General features: G+C 54.1%; 1 protein-coding gene across 3 annotated transcripts in view; it reads right to left on the bottom strand.

Moving 5' to 3' along the window:
• Nucleotides 1-19106, bottom strand: part of Mier2 (MIER family member 2) — a 25431-nt gene extending 6325 nt beyond the window's left edge. Inside the window, exons 1-9 of one of the 3 annotated variants that reach the window (XM_019209164.2) lie at nt 18572-19106; nt 11689-11779; nt 10399-10541; nt 8042-8167; nt 7417-7540; nt 6969-7060; nt 6606-6675; nt 402-553; nt 24-105 (exon numbers count right to left, since the gene is read on the bottom strand). In XM_019209164.2, coding sequence (XP_019064709.1) covers nt 24-105; nt 402-553; nt 6606-6675; nt 6969-7060; nt 7417-7540; nt 8042-8167; nt 10399-10533 — 781 coding nt within the window. In that variant the 5' untranslated portion in view covers nt 10534-10541; nt 11689-11779; nt 18572-19106. The remainder of the gene's footprint in view (nt 1-23; nt 106-401; nt 554-6605; nt 6676-6968; nt 7061-7416; nt 7541-8041; nt 8168-10398; nt 10542-11688; nt 11780-18571) is intronic. The other 2 variants (XM_019209166.2, XM_019209165.2) reach the window with 2 other exon arrangements.
• Nucleotides 19107-19222: the final 116 nt, after the last annotated feature.

Raw genomic sequence — 19222 nt, 5'->3', positions numbered from 1 at the left:
AGGCGCCCGGGAACACGGCTCACCTCGGATCACCTTCACGTTGAACCTCAGCCTCCTCAGCGCCTCCTCCACGTTGAAGTTACACTTCACCAGCTCGTACAGTGCCTGGGGGGCGGGGCAATGCTCACCCTTCGGAGCACAGGAGCCAGGTAGGGCATCCGCACCCCCGCCCCAGAACGACTCGGGGACATCTATGCCACCACCACAAGTGATCTGGAAGGGTGTCCACACCACTCCAAGAGATGCTGGGGGCATCTCCGCCACCACCCTGTGAGAGGCACAGAGGTATCTACACCTCCAAGAGCGACATGGGCAGGGATGAACACCACCACGTTCTCGCAAGGGCTTTAACTGCGTTCACACCCACACTGGCCCCTCCCCTGCCCTGGCACAGGCCCCACCTGCTCGCTGTCCTTCACAGCCTCCCCCTCTGGGAGCTGGGAGCCGGCCACCTCCTGCCACCGGCGCTTGGCAGCCCTGTACAGGAACTCCTCCACCTCCCGCTCAGGCAGGGCACCGGGGTCCCACAGCAGCTGGTCCTCGTTCTCATAGACTGCAGGAGAGGGTGCAGTCAGGGCTGGCACGTGGGGGGCACAGCCGGCCATGCTCCAGGCCCATCAGCAGCAGCTACATGCGGCTCCATGTACAGATCAGGACCACGGCCAGCGCAGGGCACTCGGAGGTGGCAGGACAACAAAGCCAGGGAAACAGGAGCCTCCAGCAGGACAGGCCAGTGCAGCCAGCTTTGGGGAGGGAGGGGCCGTAACAAGGGCTCCTGGGGTAAGGCTGGTTCCGCCAGGCACCCAGCCCACTAAGGAAGAGACACCGAAGTCCCCAGGTGCAGCTGGTGGGGGAGGAAGAGCTCAGGGCTACGCCTCTCTGTAATCCAGGACAGCTGTGAGACTAAACATTGAACCAAGAACTGAAAACACAGCCAACCAAAGCAGAGCAGCAGGAAAGGCTCAGGAAAACTGCTCTCTGCTGCAGCACAGGGCCAGCGCCGCCAAACCTCACAGGGAGGCCTCTCGGCTGCCAAGACCCCTGCAGGACACAGCAGACAGCACAGCCACCCCTGCCACCACCAGGCCACACCGAAGCCTGCCTGGACGAAGGGGTCCCAACGGAGAGCAGGACCACTACGGGGAAGAGGGCACTGCGCACGGCTGCCGGGAACCAGCAAGGATATGTGGGAAAAGGTGAGAAGCAGCAGAAGACCACAGGCACAGGTGGTGTCTGCAGATGACAACAGTATCACACACCAGGGACACAGGGAGGACAGTGTGGATGAAAAACACAGAGTTTAACACAAAACTGAAGGCTTTCAGCTGAAGTCACCACCCCAGGACAGCCTCAGAGTGGCCTGGACCAGCACGAGGCAAGAGCAGCAAAAGAAGCCAATACCACAACACACCAGAATCAGACAGAGGAGAACCTAGTTTAGGATCTGTGTCAGACACCCCGCAGCCCAGGGCCACGTGATCAGGCCACAGAAGGCGCAGACATAAAATCTGAAGAGGTGACAGCCAAGAATTTCCCCAAAACTGACGAATGACACAAGGCAAGGTGGCACGCAACTACGATCCCAGTACTCGGGAAGCAGAGGCAGGATCTCAACTTCAAGGCGACCCCGTGCAACTTAGTGAAATCCTCTTGCCAAATGAACCAAGGAAGGCTGGAAATGTGGCTCACTGGTAAACCAAACGCCCAGTATGTGTAAGGCCCTGGGTTCCATTCTCAGATTGAGAAAAAAGAAGTCATCCACCTACAGGTCCAAGAAATTCAAGCAGTGAAGGCGAACCTTTTTAGAGCTCTCAATAACACACAGCCCACGGCGGCAACTGGGCCGTAGGGTTGCCACCACTGACCTCAGGGTGTGCACAGGAAATACAAAGATGCATGAGCAGGTACGTCACGGTCAAAAAGCTTCCAGAAAGAGAAAAGGAAAAGTGTCACAGGAAGTGAAAGGGAGGGTCAAGGACTTCAAAGGAAGCAGGAGTCACATCCGACTTTACACAGGAGGGACAGGCGGCCGCGGTGGGGGCGGGTAGAGCAGCAAACCGCGTACGGGAACGGAGAGAACCTGCTCGCCTAGAACAGGAAACTGTTCCCAAGGCAGGCGAAGTAAAGACGGTCCAGACCAGGCTGGAAGAGGCCTGCCCAGAAGACCGGCAGAAGGAGTGGGCCTCACTGGGCCCAGCAGCCACGGGTCAGGGTCCCCTCACTCACACAGAGGGGGGCTCCTGAGAGGGCAGGGCAGCGTGCTGAGTCAGGAAACAGAGGTGTGTGTGCAGACAAACCGCATCCATGCGGGAGCCTCCAGAATAAAAATTCGAAGAGTAATGAAAAGTTGAAACTGGGCCAAGACAGGGTAAAACGATGTGCTTATTCAAAAATGGACAATGGATGATTGTGACAGGAGGCGCCTGCACCCCAAGCTCCTCAGGAGGCCGGATGGATGATCGCTTGAGCCCACAAGTGGACACCAGCCTGGGCAACACGGCATCAGCCCGCTTGGGCACACAGAAGACCAAAACTGTTTAAGAGACAAGAAAAAAATAAACAAGAAGCAAACAGTAAGATGGTAGACCTAACCCCAGTATTTTCTGAATGAAAAAACTGGCTTGTGTAAGTAATCAAAAAATGCGAATAATAGCCGGCATGGTGGCGCACGCCTGTAACCCCAGCACTCGGGAGGCTGAGGCAGGAGGATCCAAACCAGCCTGGGCTACATAGTGAGTTCCAGGTCGGTCTCAACTACACAGTGAGACCCTGTCTCAAAAACAAAAAAAACGCAAATAAAACAGATTAAGCACACTACAAAGACTATTACACTGAACAGAAAGCCAGGTGGGAATCGTGTCCTTCACAGAGAGTATGCTGAGTTTGCAATGCTGCTCCCAGGAGGGCTTGCAGGGATGAGAACACTGCACACCCAGCAGCACACATGGTCTAAGAGCAGCACCCCAAACACAAAGAAAGGGGAAACAGAAGGCCACGGCACAGGGGGCAAGCAAGGGTCACTCCCGGGAACTAACGTGGCACGAGGCCACAAGAGGCAGCAAGACAGATGGAGTGAACAGCAACTAACCTCGCTGATCTGAGAGCAAACCTCTATCCAACAGCTGCCCAGATTCCCAGTGTTTGGGATTTTTTTTTTGAGACAGTCTCACTCTGTGGCCTCGAACTCATGCTGATCCTCCCGCCTCAGCCTCCTGAGCGCTGGGATTACAGCCACATACAACCACGTCCAGCTCCCAGTGTTTAGGATTTAAACACAGGACTCGCAATTTAGCTCAGTGGTGGCACTGCCTGCCTCACAAGTGCAAGGTCCTGAGTTTGATCCCTGGTACCCCCCCAAAAAAGAAAGAAAGAAAAAGAAAAACTCACGTTTAAAAAAAAAAAATCACACATTCACACAAAGAGAAATCACAAGGGGAACTAAAAAATGTCAAATGAAATGGAAAAAAGTAGAAGAAAATAAAGCCGAAAGTACAAAAATCAGTTATGTAGAAATCAAGCCACAAGGAAAATTCAAGAAGCCTAAAATTAATCCTCTGTAGATGAACTACAGCACGAGCAAGCCAGGCATGGCACTGGACGCCTGTAATCCCAGCACTCAACAGGCCGAGGAAGGAGAATCACCAAGAGTTTGAGGCCAGCCACAACTACAAAGCAACACCGTCTCAATAAATAAATAAGAAACCAAAGAATGACCAAGACAGACAAAACAGGAGAAAAGGCAAACTACCACATCAGGAGTCACTGCGGACCCCAAGGACGTGAGGAAGACAAGAGGAGCGGGCCCAACAACTAGATGCTACCAACGCGAGCACTGCCTCAAAATACAACTGTCAACCGAGCCAGGGATTTATCTCGCATTCGCACGTTTTTTCCCCCGGACAAAAAAAAAAAAAAAAAAAAAATTTATATATATAGCTGTCAAGAAAGAAACTCTGAACAGACATACCAAACTGACCTACCAACTACACCTGGCATTAAACCCTCTACAAAGTAAAACAAAGCTGGGCTTGGTGGTGCACACCTGTAATCCTCGTACTCAGGAGGCCGAGGCAGGAGAATCACAAGTTTGAGGGCAGACTGGACTACACAGTTCAAGGCCAGCCTGAAGTACACAGAAGGCCCTGTCTCAAAAGAACAGCTTCACTTGCAAACACACTGCACTACAGTGGGATAATCCTGCACCAAACCTGTACAGGGGCAAAACAAACTGCAGGCGGGGTCTCCAAGAACAGGCTGCGCCAACCACCAACACGAGCAAATCAGACCCCTGCAGGCACTGAATTAGTGACCAACTGCTCTGTTGCCACCCCTAGGGGACACACAGGGTTCAGGCTCCCAAGTAGGCACCACCAACTCAGTCACATCGAAGTGTGCCTCCGGCTTGGACAGCGGTCCCCACACACACAAGATGGGCAGTGCCGCCGGTCGGCCACAGCGACGTCACACATCAACACGGACAGAGAGCAGCCAAAGCAAGGCAGCAGACGCCGTGGGACAAATCTCAGTCCCTGGTGTGAAACAGGAGCACTAGCAACAGGACAGACAACAGAACTCCTACAGACGACAGCACACTTCACAGTTCCTGAGCCGGCCAAGGGCCAAGGGCATCCTCTGCTCCTCGTACACCCCTTGTACTTGCAAGGACCAAGAAAAGAAAGCTACAGAGACCATTAAGAAAGAAGCCAGGGGGCTGGGGATTTAGCTCAGTGGTTCTGGCGCCTGCCTTGCAAGCGCAAGGACCAGAGTTCAATCCCCAGTACCAAAAAAAAAAAAAAGTCAGGAAGCTGGGCCTGGTGGCACACACTTGTAATCCCAGCACTCAGGAGGCTGAGGCAGGAGGATCGCTGGGAGTTTGAGACCAGCCTGGGCTACATAGTGAGTTCCAGGTCAGTCTCAACTACATAGTGAGACCCTATCTCAAAAAAACAAAAACAAAAACAAAAGAAAGAAGCCAGGATGCCCTTGCAAAGGACATGACGAGGTACACAGGAAAATGCCAAAGAATTTTCATATTGAAATCAGTTATTTATCACAATTACCATGAAATTAAAGGAATAAGATGCATTTCTATTACCAAGAACAAGTAGAAAATGCAATATATAAAAACTCTTCTGTATTACACAAATAAGAGGCCAAATGAGATACAGGAAGTGCCCTGAAGACCACACTGTCAACACGGAGGAGCCGAGTGGGAAAGGAAACCACACCCGAGACCTTGGGAAGCATCATCGCTTCTGGGCCAGGAAGGAGTCTCCCACAGGGCATCAGACATCCAGGGCCTGGGCCTCACCTCTGGGCACCCAGCCATCCAGGGTACCGGAAGCAGCCAGGCTGCAGAGCACACTGGGTCCCGTCACACTTGCGCCCCTTAGAGACAGACCGACTCATTCTCTGTCAAGAGGTGAAACCTCATGAGAGCCCCGAACTGGAGAAACAGCACGGTGGGCACAGCCAACCCAGGACAGCATTCAAGCTGGACTCAGGGCAGCCCTGTACAGGGTGCCACAGAGAGCATCCGAGTGACCCAGACACTACCCACCGAGGACGAGACACTAAAGCCTCAAGAGGAGGGCTCAGCCTGACAGATGATGCCTGTGCTGATGACGACGTGGGGACAGGCCTGTCCCATAAGCACTGCAGGAACTAGGCAGAGCCTGCCCACCACGGGGCACCCACTCTCACCAGGCACCGGCACACAGGTCCACACACAACTGGGGGCCTCGTGACGCTGAGCACAGACGAGCGCGTGAGGAACATGCTGCAGCAGCACGCAGGACACACCCAGCAGGCAGAAAGGCTGAGGCAGGCCTGCCATGCGAGCAGCCCCGGCTCTGCCCTGCACGGGCAAGAAGAGCCCAGAGCATGAGGGCCACCCTGCAGGCACAGCGGAGGTGGCACAGTGCCCCTCTCACGGGGAGTCCCTGGGCCCTCTCTGGCCAGGCCTGAGGTCTTCCTGGACCACAACTGAGTCACGCACCCCATGCGACCACACCTAAATCTGAGGTCCTGGGAGGGTGTCCACCTCTCTCAGCCCACAGCACCAGGTATCTGTCCTCTCCCTCCATAACCCTGCTGCCGACTCCCGGGGGCCAGAAGCAGCCCAGGCCTGCAGGGTTCCAGGGCAAGCAGACAGGAGCCAGGCAGTGGCCAAGTGACCCCACATCTCAACACAAGAGGGGCAGGGACAGCCAGGCAGTGGCCAAGTGACCCCACATCTCAACACAAGAGGGGCAGGGACAGACACTATCGCATCCACGAACAGTGAGTGCCCTGCAGAGAAACAGTGGGGCACAGGGACCAGGAACAACAGGGCAAGGGCAAAAGCTCTGCCAGGATGTCCGCCTGTGGGCTGAGCCAGGAGAGTCCAGGCCCGAGGAGTAAAAAAGCCACAGGCGGGGAGCAGGGCAGAGGAGGGAGGATCACAGATGGGGCGGGGCGGCTGGAGAGGACCCCGCACAGGGCCAGGTGGTGCTGTGCACGTGCTGGAGGGACAGAGCACTACGGGACAGGACCACAGATCGCCAAGTGAGCCTCCGAGCTCCCAACCCCAGCAAGCTCGGCCTCCCGCTGCTCCCGGCACTTACTCTTCTCGCCGTGCCAGCTCAAGTGCAGGTTGCTCAGGTCAGCTTGGAACTGAGGCCCCACCATGATCTCCTGCAGAGGCGAGGCCGGGGTCAGGCGGCCCCGGGCAGAGGGCCACCGCCCACACCCACCCACTAACACCCAGTTCTGCAGGCTCTGGGTGGGAGGCAGAGGCCTGAGTGTGGGTGGAGAAACCCAATGTGCTGAACAGGGTGCCAGGCCAGAGTACTGGAAAAGAACAGACTCCAGGGCAGCTGCAGGAGCCCAGCCCGCGCCATTCCTTCCTCAGAGAAGGGGCACAGGCCAGTCAAGGGCTCTGGGGCACCAGCTGGGCTCCCAGGGATTGGGATGGCCAGGCCACGCACCTTCTTACACTTGTTGGCAGGAAGAGAGTCCTCCTCGGTGTCAGAGGAGGCCAGGGAGCCCGGCTCTTTGTCCTCGCCAGCCAGGAAACGGGCTTTGGGGAGAGTGGGGTGTGAGGTGCAAGCACCTGCTGCAAGGACCCGGCCCTCTCCCTGCTGCAGGCCACTGGCCCCTTCTGGTGACACCCCCACCTTGCGACCCACCCCTCGGACACAGGCCCAAGACCACCCACGAGGAAGGGGTCTCTCCATTCTGCTGCCAGAACAATGGTGGGGCTGGAGAGTCTGGGGAGGCTGTCCCACCATGTGCAGACCCAGCCCACCCTCCAGTCTCAGCCCCCAGGCCAGCACAGAGGAAAGATCGCCGGCCAGGGCCCTGTACCCCACCTGAGTCCGCTCACACCAGCCTGAGGCCCCTGAGTGGGTGTCAAGAAGAGGACGGGGCACCTACGTCCATTCTGACCAGGGAAGAGGTCAGAGGCCTCATGGGAGGTGACAGATGGGGTGAGGTCATCAGCTGAGGACTGCGTCTCCTCCTGTTCTTCCCCAGAGAGCAAATCCTTCGCTATTTGTTCCTTGTAACGAGAAAGCAAAGAAAACACTGCAGTTCACTTTGTTTTACCCATCAAGGAACATGATGGCAGAGCCGACACTGCGAGCCGCCCTCACCAGCAGCCCCCAGAGGCTCCCTGGGCCGTCACTCCCTCTGCAGACAAGACGTGGAGCTGCAGGGACGGAGAGCACAGCAGGGGACAGGGAGCTGTGAAGCCCGTATCTACCCAACCACCCACAGGGCAGCCGGCGCCCTCCGCGGCACACCGGGCGCTGAGTCCTCACAAAGACAACACCGGACCTCAGGGCTGCTTCTCCTTCCCTGCCGCACTGCCCAGGGCAGCCTCTGGGTCTGCCCCTCCCTCTACCCACACCACGACACCAACCACCCCCGCGGCCACCGTCACCCTGCTGACCACGTCCCATCTCCTGAGGCCCCAGTGCCTCTCGTTGCTGACCCCACCCTCCGCCCAGAGGTGACCAGGGGCTCTGCTGAGACAGCCGCAGGACAGACTGGCACTCACCTTGTCCAGAGTCATGTCTGGGAGGGCAGGGGCCGTGTCACCACCTTCGCTCTCACGCTCTGAGGTGGGGTCTGACGTCTCATAGCCATACAGCGCGAGCAGCTCGTCCAGGGGCATGTCACTGCTCTGGACAGGCGGACACGGGGCCCTGTCAGGAGGGGCTCATCCTTCTGAGCCTCGCTGGCCACCACAACCAGGGCCAGTGTCGACCCCACACATGTGCCCCACAGGGCGGTGCCACCTGGCCAGCCTCCACCCAGAGCTCTCTGCAGCGCAGGATGGGCAAGGAGGGGAATCAGAGCCCAAAGGCCACCAGCCAGGGGGCAAGACGCATCTGGACGCAGCCCTCCCCAGGCCCAGTGTGCTGCACGGGGCTGACTCTAAGAACAAAAGGACGCCCTGGCCCCTGGCACTCAGCCACAGCAACGCAGGACCTCCACAGACAGAAGGTGGAGAGATGATCTCAAAAAGGATTTGGTAAAATCCAAACCCAGACCTGATTCTAAAGAAAAGCCTTACTAAGTTAACAGACAGGTACTTTGCCACAATAACAGCCATGCGGGTAACCCTGCAGGGCCTGGACGCCGGAGCACCGCTGGCGGCAGCAGTCACAGGCTCAGGCCACATAGCAGGGCGAGCCCTAGGCTCCAGGGGAGCAGGGGACACACACAGCTGCTCTCCTCGCGGGTTACTCTGTGCCTGCTGTACTCCATCCTCACCCCTGTGGGTCGACATCAGCTCCCAACTTCCTGGAAGCCCCCGCAGGGGTCAGCACCTGCCTCATCCCCGGACTCATCTCAGGTCCACGGGAAAACCACCAGACAGCTCTCACAGGACCCGTGTGAGGGACAACCCGCGCTGACCCAGTCCCGGTGGCGCATGTGCTGTGAGGATGGAAAATGGCCAACACCCGGTCCCTGGGCCACCCTTGCAGCAGCCCCACGACACTATCCACACCCTCTCCTGCAACGACACCTGGGCCACTGCTGCAGCGTCGGGGGGCAAGAAGCCGGCATGGACGCAGCACAGCACACAACCTGTCACTGTGTACCCCTGACACATACAAACACCCTGGACAGAACTGGGGACTGCGGGAAATCCCACTGGAGCAGAGGTTTTACTTTGCTGTGTGGGTAAGGGAAGACACGTACGCCCCCTGCTGGACATCAGGTGAGACAGCCGCTCAAAGGGCACAGGTGTGGGAGGAGAGGTGCGGGGAGCCACTCGTGCCTCGGACACTGGCCACCCTACAGCACTGTGGGGACACCGCCGCCAATGTGAGCCAGGGAAAACTCACTGCACGTGCTACCTCATCAAGACTCCTGCTTTCATGCCGTGTGGAACTTTAGAAAACCTGGGTCTAACCCCCCAACTTGCTACGGTAAATCCTCCGTACTCAGCAAACTTCTGAAGAGACTGGTGGGAATCAACTTGTTAGGGAACACCCTACCCCAGGCCAGCCTGAGCGTGGAGATAAGGCCGGCACGGGAGGAATTAAAGTGCAGGAGGGCATGGGTCACAAGGGCGGGGCCTTGCTCTGACAGGACGAGCGTCCTCCAGAGACGCCAGGAGCTTCTATCACTGGCTGCAGAAGGCAGAAAGAGCCGCCCAAGAAACCCATGCTGCTGGCTGCACCATGGACTTTATAGCGTTGAACTATGAAAAAATCACAGGTCTCTTGCTAAAGCCACCCAGTCTCAGGAGTCACACCACGGCAGCCCCTAGCAGATCAGACACTCACGAATGAGGTTTTAGCTTTACACTGGAAGATCTGCATGTCAGGGACTAAGGCGCCACGAGCGACACCCGTGCAGAGCTGCTGTGTCTCACGTGGCTAGTGCTCGGCCAACTTCACCAGAACCAAGGACAGAAAGTTCCTGGGCACAGCCTCAGACATGACCACTCTTCAGGGAACTACCGACTGCTGGCTTTTGGGGGACAACTCCCTGAAAAGGCACCAGGTCTTCGGGGCTGATAACACCTCCAACAGAAGGGCAGACACACCGCACCCAGAGATGTGGGAGATGCACAATCCCCTCCCCCGCTTCTCCTGTTTTGGGACACAATTTTTTCATCTTCAAATTAACATGTATTTGCTTTGCTCCTGCTTTGTTTCTGTGGTGCTAGGAATGGAACCCAGGGCTTTGCACATGCAAGGCAAGCACTCGTCACCCCGGTGCACCCCGAGCTGCACCCCGGCCCTACTGTTCGTGTCTTACTGAATTAGTAAATGCTATCCTTTAAATGCCTCCATTTGACTTGCAATACAGAAGAAGGCAACGGCTCCGGGAGGACTCCCAGCTCTCTGCACACAGTCTTAGCCTGACAGCAGAGCCCGGACACGCTGTCCCACACACCTGGGAGATGAAGTCCTTGGCCAGCTCCTCCGCAGGCTTGTCTGGGCCCCTGGAGCCCGCAGCGCAGTCTTCCCGGAGGCTGTAGTTCTGTGACAGGATCTCAGCGAGGTTGAACTGTTGGTCTGCTGAGCCCATGGACACCACTGTGGAAAAGAGCCCGGCCCGGGTGTGGTGAGCGGCCACCTTGCCTGTGCCTGGCCACCAAGCAGACATGGACGTCTAGGGGAGGGGAGGCAACGGTGGCCCTGCTGTCCTCAGGGACGAAGCCCATGACACACATTAAGCAGTTCATCAGCAGGGCCGGCTTCCCACATGGGGAATCGAGGGAACCCATGGCAACAGGGATGCCAAGGAGCAGGGGGAAGATGCACGTGCTGTTGCAGGGATGCGGGACATGTGCTTCTTTCTGGGGGACACTTGGGTCTTCCTCAAGCACAGAAGCCATGGATTTAGCTCAGTGCCTGTCTTGCAAGTGCAAGGTCCTGAGTTCGAATCCCCACTACCAAAAAAAGAAGCTTCAAAGTTTGGGGGATGGGCAGCAATAGTCAGGGGGTAGGAGTGGAGATTCAGGTGCCAGGCCAGTCCTGGTTGCCCAGGTTTGGGCACAGCACAGCAAGGCCTTTGTGCCCAGAATACAGGCCACACTGTGCAGGTCTTGGTAGGGAAGGGTCTGGCAGACTACAACGCAGTGGCACGAAGAAGCCTGTGACAGCCACAGCCCACAGAAAGGGGGCAGCCAGCAGTAAGGATGCTCACAGCTGTCTCCCCACAGCTGGTCTTCAGTAAGTCAAACGCAAAACAAGCAGCAAAAAGAGGAAATAGCCCGGGCTCTACCAATCCCCACGCCGGGGCTGGGGGCCAAGCAGGGGCCTTGGGCAGGGCAGGGTAGAGACCAGGCAGCCCAAAGAGACAGCCGCGCACCTGCCTGCAGTAGATCCTCTCAAAGAAACTACCCCCAGCACCAAGTAGTTCTCATGATCCCTCGGGAGAGGCTGGGGACTTGATCCCAATCAGACAAGCAGCCAGCTCAGGGGAGCTGCAGGGATGGGGGTGTCTCCCGTCCAGCCCATGCCCCTCCACCTATCTGAGATTCAAACTCTAGTCCTCGCTGGAACAAGAACAGGCATGTTCCTGACCACTCTGCCTGAGGAGGCAAAAGCAGGGCCACTCTCGACTATGGGAGCAGAGGCACCTGCCCCTGGCTCAGCCGGGCAACGTGGAGGTCCCTGCCTCCCACAAGTGTGAAGGCCATGGTGGCCCTGGGCAGGAGGACAGGGGCGAGGAAGGTACCTGCTGTCGTCTGCAAGCTGGGCTCCCGGGGGCACAGGCTGTGAGCAAGGCAGGAAGCCACGCGAGGACTCTGCCTCCCCAGCGAGGAGGCCTGTGGAGGAAGAGGCAGGGTTATTTCGGCAGCCTGGGTGGCTCCTGGGTGACCCTGGGGACAGCTAATTCTGTCCTCAAGGACTGGGTCGGTATGTAGAATCTGCTGGGTCAGGAAGAACTAAAGCTAGCTCTTCGCTGGCAAAGTTATCTTGTATATACACAGTAAAATCCTAACGAAAAACTACTCAGACTAATAAACGAGGGTAGCGAGGTGCAGAACAGTACAAGATCAACATACAGAAATCCACTTTACCTTCTAGCTTGGGTAACCCTCAAAAACTAAGAAAAGAATTCCAATCACAGTAGTAGAGTCAAGAGATCAGTAAAAAGTATATTTCTTAAAACAAAGTGGTGTTGAGAAAAAATAAAGACCTACACAAATGAAAAGACACCCTGTGCTCCTGGCTGAGAAAACAACACTAAGAGGGCCCTCACGTGGTGACCCAGTCAGAGCCCCCTCGATGAGAACCCCAGGACTGCAGAAATCGACAAGCAGATTCCAAAACTCACTGGGAAACTCAAGGGACCCAGAGTAGCTAAAGCAGTGCCGAAATAGGACACTCCCAATTTCAAAACTTACCACAAAGCCACTGTGATCAGAGCGGTGTGGTGCCGTCATGAGGACAGGCACGAAAACCAGGGGAACACAACTGAGAGTCCCCACAAGTCAAAAGACACATCCACGCCACAAGGACTTTGAGAACAGTGCCAACAGAGCACAGCACAGAACGGAATGGCTTTCAGCAAATGGTGCCCGGACAACCAGATACCCACAGGCAGAGATCGGAGTTGGACCGCATTGCGCACCGTATACGGGAATTAACTTGCAACAGACGGAAGACCTTGACCCCCAAAAGATAAATAAATAAATAAATAAAAGCTAAAACGATAAAACTCTATGAAAAAACTTAAAAAGGATAGGTAACCGTGACCCTGGATTTGGCAGTAATTTCTTAAGTGAGACACAAAAAAATATAAGCAACATAAAAAAAATAGATAAACTAGATGACACTAAAATCCAATGTGTGCACCCATGTTTACAGCGGCACAGTTTGTAACAGCTAAAACTTGGAAACAGCACAACTGCCCATCAACTGGGGACTGGATAAAGAAGATGTGGGTTTTCTATAAAATGGAGTGCTACTCAGCCATACAGAATGAGAAACTAGAGCCATTTATAGCTAAATGGATGCATATCAAGGCCATACTCAAGTGAAATTAATAGGACACACTTGAGCAAATACTGAAGTTTCTCTGTATAGATAAACTAGATGACACTAAAATCCAATGTGTGCACCCATGTTTACAGCGGCACAGTTTGTAACAGCTAAAACTTGGAAACAGCACAACTGCCCATCAACTGGGGACTGGATAAAGAAGATGTGGGTTTTCTATAAAATGGAGTGCTACTCAGCCATACAGAATGAGAAACTAGAGCCATTTATAGCTAAATGGATGCATATCAAGGCCATACTCAAGTGAAATTAATAGGACACACTTGAGCAAATACTGAATAGTTTCTCTGGTATGAAAAACTAAAAGTGTAAATAAGGTTCAAATGGTATAATTGAGAGTGTGAAATAGGAAGAAAATATGTAGAGAAAGGGAAGTGGGAAGGGTAGGGGAGAGGAAATAAAGGAAAAGAAAAAATATGAATAAAGGAAAAAAATGGAAACAAAGCCTTCGTAAACAGTGAAGGGTGAAGGGGGTGAAGGGAGAGCAGGGGATTGGGGAAAAAAATAAGAACCAAGATAGATACAACATGTAAAGTTACAAAATCCAATGATGACTGTAACTGTATTGTTTACCTTAAATATACCAATAAACTTAATGAAAAAGAAAATGTTTCATAACATATTCATAATTTCCAGAATTGCTCTTAAAGCAATAATGCCACTGACATTTCAGTATTTAGCTAAGTTCTTATACATTTAAAATGGAAATGATGTCTGCGAGATTTAAGAGCCTTCACCAGGCCAGTCCCCCTTCCAAAGTTTTAGGCAGACAATTTCCTCAGAAGACATCTGTGTAATTGATTTTGTTTGTTTTGGTTGCTGGGGAGGAAGGACTTTAAAGTAAAATCATTTTTATTTAAAAAAGAAGTGAAATAAAATTGAAAACTTGTGCTTCAAAGGACACTATTGAGAAAGTAAAGAGAAAACTCAGAATGGGAGAAAATATTTGCAGATCATGTACCTGGTAAAGGACTTATAGAATACAAACAACTCTTATGCCTCAACAATAAAAAGATAAACAGGGCTGAGGATTTAGCTCAGTGGTTCTGCTGCCTGCACTGCAAGCACAAGGTCCTGAGTTCGATCCTTGGTATTGAAAAAAAAAAAAAAGATAAACAACCCAATATAAATTGGGCATGGGATCTGATCATACATTCCTCCAAAGAAGACACACAAATGCCCAATAAGCACATGAAACCATGCCTGAACATTGCACTACAGAAAAACAGCACTTATACACCACTTCTCAATCACAGAGCCACTGTGATCAGAAACACAGACAGTAACAAGTACTGGCATGAAAATGAGGACAATCGGAGCCCTCACAGTGCTGTCGGGTATGTGCTGCTGCTGGGTCACAGTCGGTAGGTATCCCCCACAAAAGTGCCCCTCCCTATGTGGCCCAGAATTTGTCAAGAGAAATACACCAAAACCTACCCATGGGTGATTGCCAGAGGATTATTCATAACAGTAAAAACTAGAAATAACTACAACGTCCATCAGCTGATGTACAGCAAAGCAAAAACATCACACTCTGCCAGGAAAAGGAAGGAAGTTCTGATATGCTTGGAGGTAAAAGGACCTCAAAGATACCAAGCTCAGGGACAGGGGTTTAGCTCAGTGGTTCCACCACCTGCCTTACAAATGCAAGGACCTGAGTTCAAGCCCCAGTACCAAAGCAAAGATACCAAGCTCAGGGAGAGAAGCTGACAGCACAAGCCACATGACGTGGGATTCATTTCACATGAAATGTCCTGAACAGGCAAAGCCACAGAGAAAAAAGCAGTTTCATGGCTGACAGGAGCTTATTTAGAGACAATGAAAATATTTAAAAATTGACTGTTAGTTACACAAGCTTGCAAACACTAAAAAGCACTGAACTACACACATCCCAAATGGTTGTAACTGCCTGATAAACGAATTATATCTCAATAAAGCTGATGTCTCCCAAGAAAGTAGATTAGAATATTTAAAAACACTAAGGTTAAACGCCACAGGTGTTGCGCACTTGTCCCTCCAGCACCTAGGAGGCTGAGGGAGGAAGAGCACAACTTACAGCCCAGCTGTAACTTAGTAACTTAGTAAGCCTCTGTCAAAATAACAAAGTATACAATGGGGATAGAATGTAGCTCAGTTTGTTTTGGCTATTCGGGGTCCCTTAAGTTTCCCAATGTTCTTGGGTTCAATCCCCAGTACCACAAAAAAAAAGTAAAATACTGGGCCAGGGATTTAGCTCAGTGGCATGGTGCCTGCCTCGCAAGCACAAGGTCCTGAGTTTGAACCCCAGAACCACAAAAAAATAAAAAATAAAAAATAAAAACGTAAGTAAGATACTGGGTCCTCAAGCAAACCTTACAAGTCGTAAACATATCCGCTCCATTAGAGAAACGAAGAAACCAATGCTCAGAGAGGTTGAGTCACTTAACTATACTCACACAGCAAGTATGCAGTACAACTACAAACTCAAGTCAGACCTGTGACTCAAAAACCCTTGTCAGGGGCCGGAGATTTAGCTTAGTGGTTCCACCACACGCCTCAAAAGCACAAGGACCCGAGTTCGATCCCTGCTAAAAAAAAACAACAAAAAAAACTCTTGTCAGCCGCATGCCTGCTCTCAGAAGCACGAAGAACTATTTGTGAGCAGGGCACGCCCTGGGTGAGAGCAGGGCAGGGCAGTACCCTCACACTGCACAACTCCACACCCAGCTGTGGAGCTGGAGGCAGAGAGGTGTCCCCTCAAAGCGGAGGCAGGAGCCCCCAAGGTTCTAAGGAGGGGTGACACGAGACCTGCTCCAGACCGTGCACCCCACATGGCAGAGGGCAGTGAGAAGCAAAGCGAGAGAAACTGCAGGGACAGCTGAGGGGGCCCAGAGCACCTGGGGCCGCAGGGTATCTCCAGCCTTGTGCCCTGGTGTACTGAAGCCGGGCGGCCTTACTTCCTTCCTGGAAACCAGGCTGCTGTCAGCCCCACAGGCCACTCTGCAAAGCCACACACATTGTGAACCCATGGAGAACACCCTGGTGCCCTCCAGGACCTCAGGGTGGCGGGCAGAGGGGCTCCTGGGAAACCACTACCCGCAGGAAGGGGCTCTCTGTTCCTACAACCAAGAGCCTGGATGGCGGGGGAGGTGGGTGTTTGTCACCAAATGAGGCCACATTCTGGATGACAAGTTAACAGCACCCACAGGACCACTGTCCGGGAAGAATGAGAGCAACGGTGTGGGGTCCCCTCGGGATGTGAGGTCGTGGTCGTCTGAGCTGCCATCTAACGAGATTCAGGACCAGAGAAGTAGAGAGCTAGGCCATCAGCCAAGGGGGACACCCAAGCAGCCTGTTCCCCAGTTCCCCAGTTCCCCTCCACCCTAAATGTTCAGTCCCCAGGTCTGACTTCCCTCTACCACATCAGACATCTCCATCAGGGTGGAAGGCCAACAGAGGCAAAGAGGGGAGCAGGCCTGAATACAGAGCACAGAACAGCCCTTCTAGGGCAGCACCCAAGTTCTGCCCCCACCTTGCAAAGCTGAACTCAAAACAGTGCATGGCAGATCCCACTCTCCGAGGTAGTCACATCCACACCTCCCACACCATGCTTTCCCTCTGGCATGAAGACTGGGGGTCCCCTCCACCAGGCCTGGGCTGTGCGAGAAGGGATCACGTCTGGCTCCTAACGCTGGGTGCAGAATGCCAAACAGTTTCCATCTGGCATCTGCTGGGCCAGCCGCTCCTGAAACGTGGCTGCCATGTCGTGAGGAAGCCCAAGCCACACAGGCCACGTGCAGGTGTCCCAGCCACAGCCAGAAACAAGGGAGGAAGCCGCCTCACACACTCCAGACCAGTCATGGGAAGGACCTTGAGGGAGAACTGCCTGGCCAAGCCCATTAACCTTGAGCACCACAGAAGATAGGAATAAAGCAGCTCCTACTCTGTGCAGAAGCTCAGAGCTGGTGATCAAAAAGGAAGGACAGGGCACGGGAATGACCCCCTCTCCCAGTCCTCTCCTCCTCCTCACCCACATCCTGCCCAGGAGGGCGGCCAGACACCCCAGCCCCAGCCTCCCTCCTCCATGAGCATCTACTATGGGCCACCTGAGAAACAGGTTCTGCTGGTCTCTACCCACGCAGATTCGCCGGTCCAGCTAGGACAGACAGCACACAGGTGGATGTGTACACAGCTGAGAGGAGAAATCAGACGGGAACGAAGGAGATGGGATGGGGCTGTGCGATTGGGGCCAGGGACAGAGAGAGGTGGAAGAGCTCCTAAGCAGAGCGCACTGGAAAACAGAAGGAACCAGGGGCTAGAGGGTCACTGGAGATCATGCCATGGGGCAGGGGGCAGGGGGCAGGGGAGAGAGATGTGTTTCATCCTAAGAGCAGTGACAAGCAGTGACATGTGGGCTTTGCACAAGAGGGGAAGGTGGTGCACTCAGATTTGTAAAGATTAACCTAGTGTGTACGAGACCATGATGATGCACTTCTGTCTTCCTCTGTGGCAATGATTACCTTGGCAGAGAAATACTACAGGGAAGATGCTAATAAACACCAAGCACCATCAGGTTACACAGCCACTTCTAGGAGTTAAAAACAGCTAAATACCAGCAGTTTCACAGGCTCACCCTCTACCTGCCAGCCACCGTGCCAAGAATAGGACAGCCGTTTTAGCTCTAGGATGCTAAGCGCCACTGCCCACGGTAGAGATGAGAAAACCGAGGCTGATTCCTTCAGCCGCACAGATTCCAGGGTGGGAAAGGCCGCTGGGACACAGGCTGCCGAGGCTCAGCGCCCTTGGCAGTCCCTGATGATCAGTTCAGACTAAATCCCCACAAGGCAGGGCCCCCGGGGCCGAGCATGGAGTCAGGCACCAAGCAGCTCCTGAGAAAGTCAAATCAAATGCCATCAACAGTTGGGCACAGTAGCGCACACCTGTAATCCCAGCATTTGGGAGGTGGAGGCAGGAGGACTGCTAAGAATTTGAGGTCAGCCTGAACTATATATCGGACCCTGTCTCAAAAATAAAGCACTCAACAGGGCTCCAAGCAAAACAAGACAACAGAACACATGGCTACCTCGAGATCTCCACGAGCTCCGCAGGACGAGGCAGAAGCAACAGTGCAAACCTGGCAGCTCTTGGGAAGGCTTGCTGAGGTGCTGCCTAAAGGTCCCCCAGCTCCCAGAAGGGAAGCCAGCCAGGACACCCATCCCATCACCCCAGATATGACTTCTGCCTGCAAACCGCGAGGCCAACAAGCATCTCCGTGAGGACTCACTTTCCCTACACGTTCCCTGAAGAAGGAGAATTAGGTCTCTAAGAATGCTCTGGACTCGGCCACCCGGCAGAAGGCAGGAATTGGTGGGTGAAGTCTGGCACCCTGACACCTACACCCTCTGGCGCAACACAGGGCCTACTGCAGCCCATCCCAGTGAAGGCCTCTGATGGAAGAGAATGGCCAGCCAGTCCTGCCCTCCACGTCACCCACCCACGCTGAGCCAAGACATAAACTACTCAGTGCAGCCCCTGGTCGGACCAGACTTCCAGTCCCAGCTTCCCGGTGTGTGTACCTTTTCTTCTATGGGCCTCTGTGGCACCGGAGATCAGAGTCAGTCTGAAGACCTGTTTTCATTTCTGCCGGACCAGAGCCCAACACAGGGCCAGCACCTAGCAGCCACACACCAAGAGTAACACTTAACCAGCCTGAGCAGCCACCGTACCCCACACATCGCCTCTCCCCCTCCTCACCAGGACCAGGAGAGCATAGGTCTGCCCTGCCTTGCCCGCCGTTCTCAAACCAAGAGGGCTCCCAAAGCAAAAGTTTCCCTTCCTGGTGGGACCAGACCGGGAGCTCTGTCTTGACAGCCGCTATGCTAAGCAGTGCTGGGTCTGATCAAACATCACAGTCCCAAACCCCAAATTCCTCAAGTCGGAAAAATTCTGCTTTCCGAAACACAGCACCAAAGATTTCCGAGAAGTAACTCCATGCCCCGGACAGCGGATCTACACCAGCCCTGAGGTCAACCTTGCACATCACCCATCTGCAGGGCCTGTTCCCCAGCCGGGATTCAAATCCCACTGGTGTGACCACCCGTGGGGCTCACAATCCATCCCGGACTCCACAGGCCCCAGCACTCTGCAAAGTTGACGAGCGCGTGGGGAAGGGGGAAGAGGCCTCTGGCCCGCCGCCCCTGTCTCTCCCCACCCCCACACACACTCCC

The sequence above is a fragment of the Fukomys damarensis genome, unplaced genomic scaffold (genome assembly GCF_012274545.1).
Source record: "Fukomys damarensis isolate Sample0158 unplaced genomic scaffold, DMR_v1.0_HiC HiC_scaffold_37, whole genome shotgun sequence".
Taxonomy (NCBI): domain Eukaryota; kingdom Metazoa; phylum Chordata; class Mammalia; order Rodentia; family Bathyergidae; genus Fukomys; species Fukomys damarensis.
The sequence above is the reverse complement of the archived record's forward strand: the minus strand, read 5'-3'. Positions and strand labels throughout refer to the sequence as shown.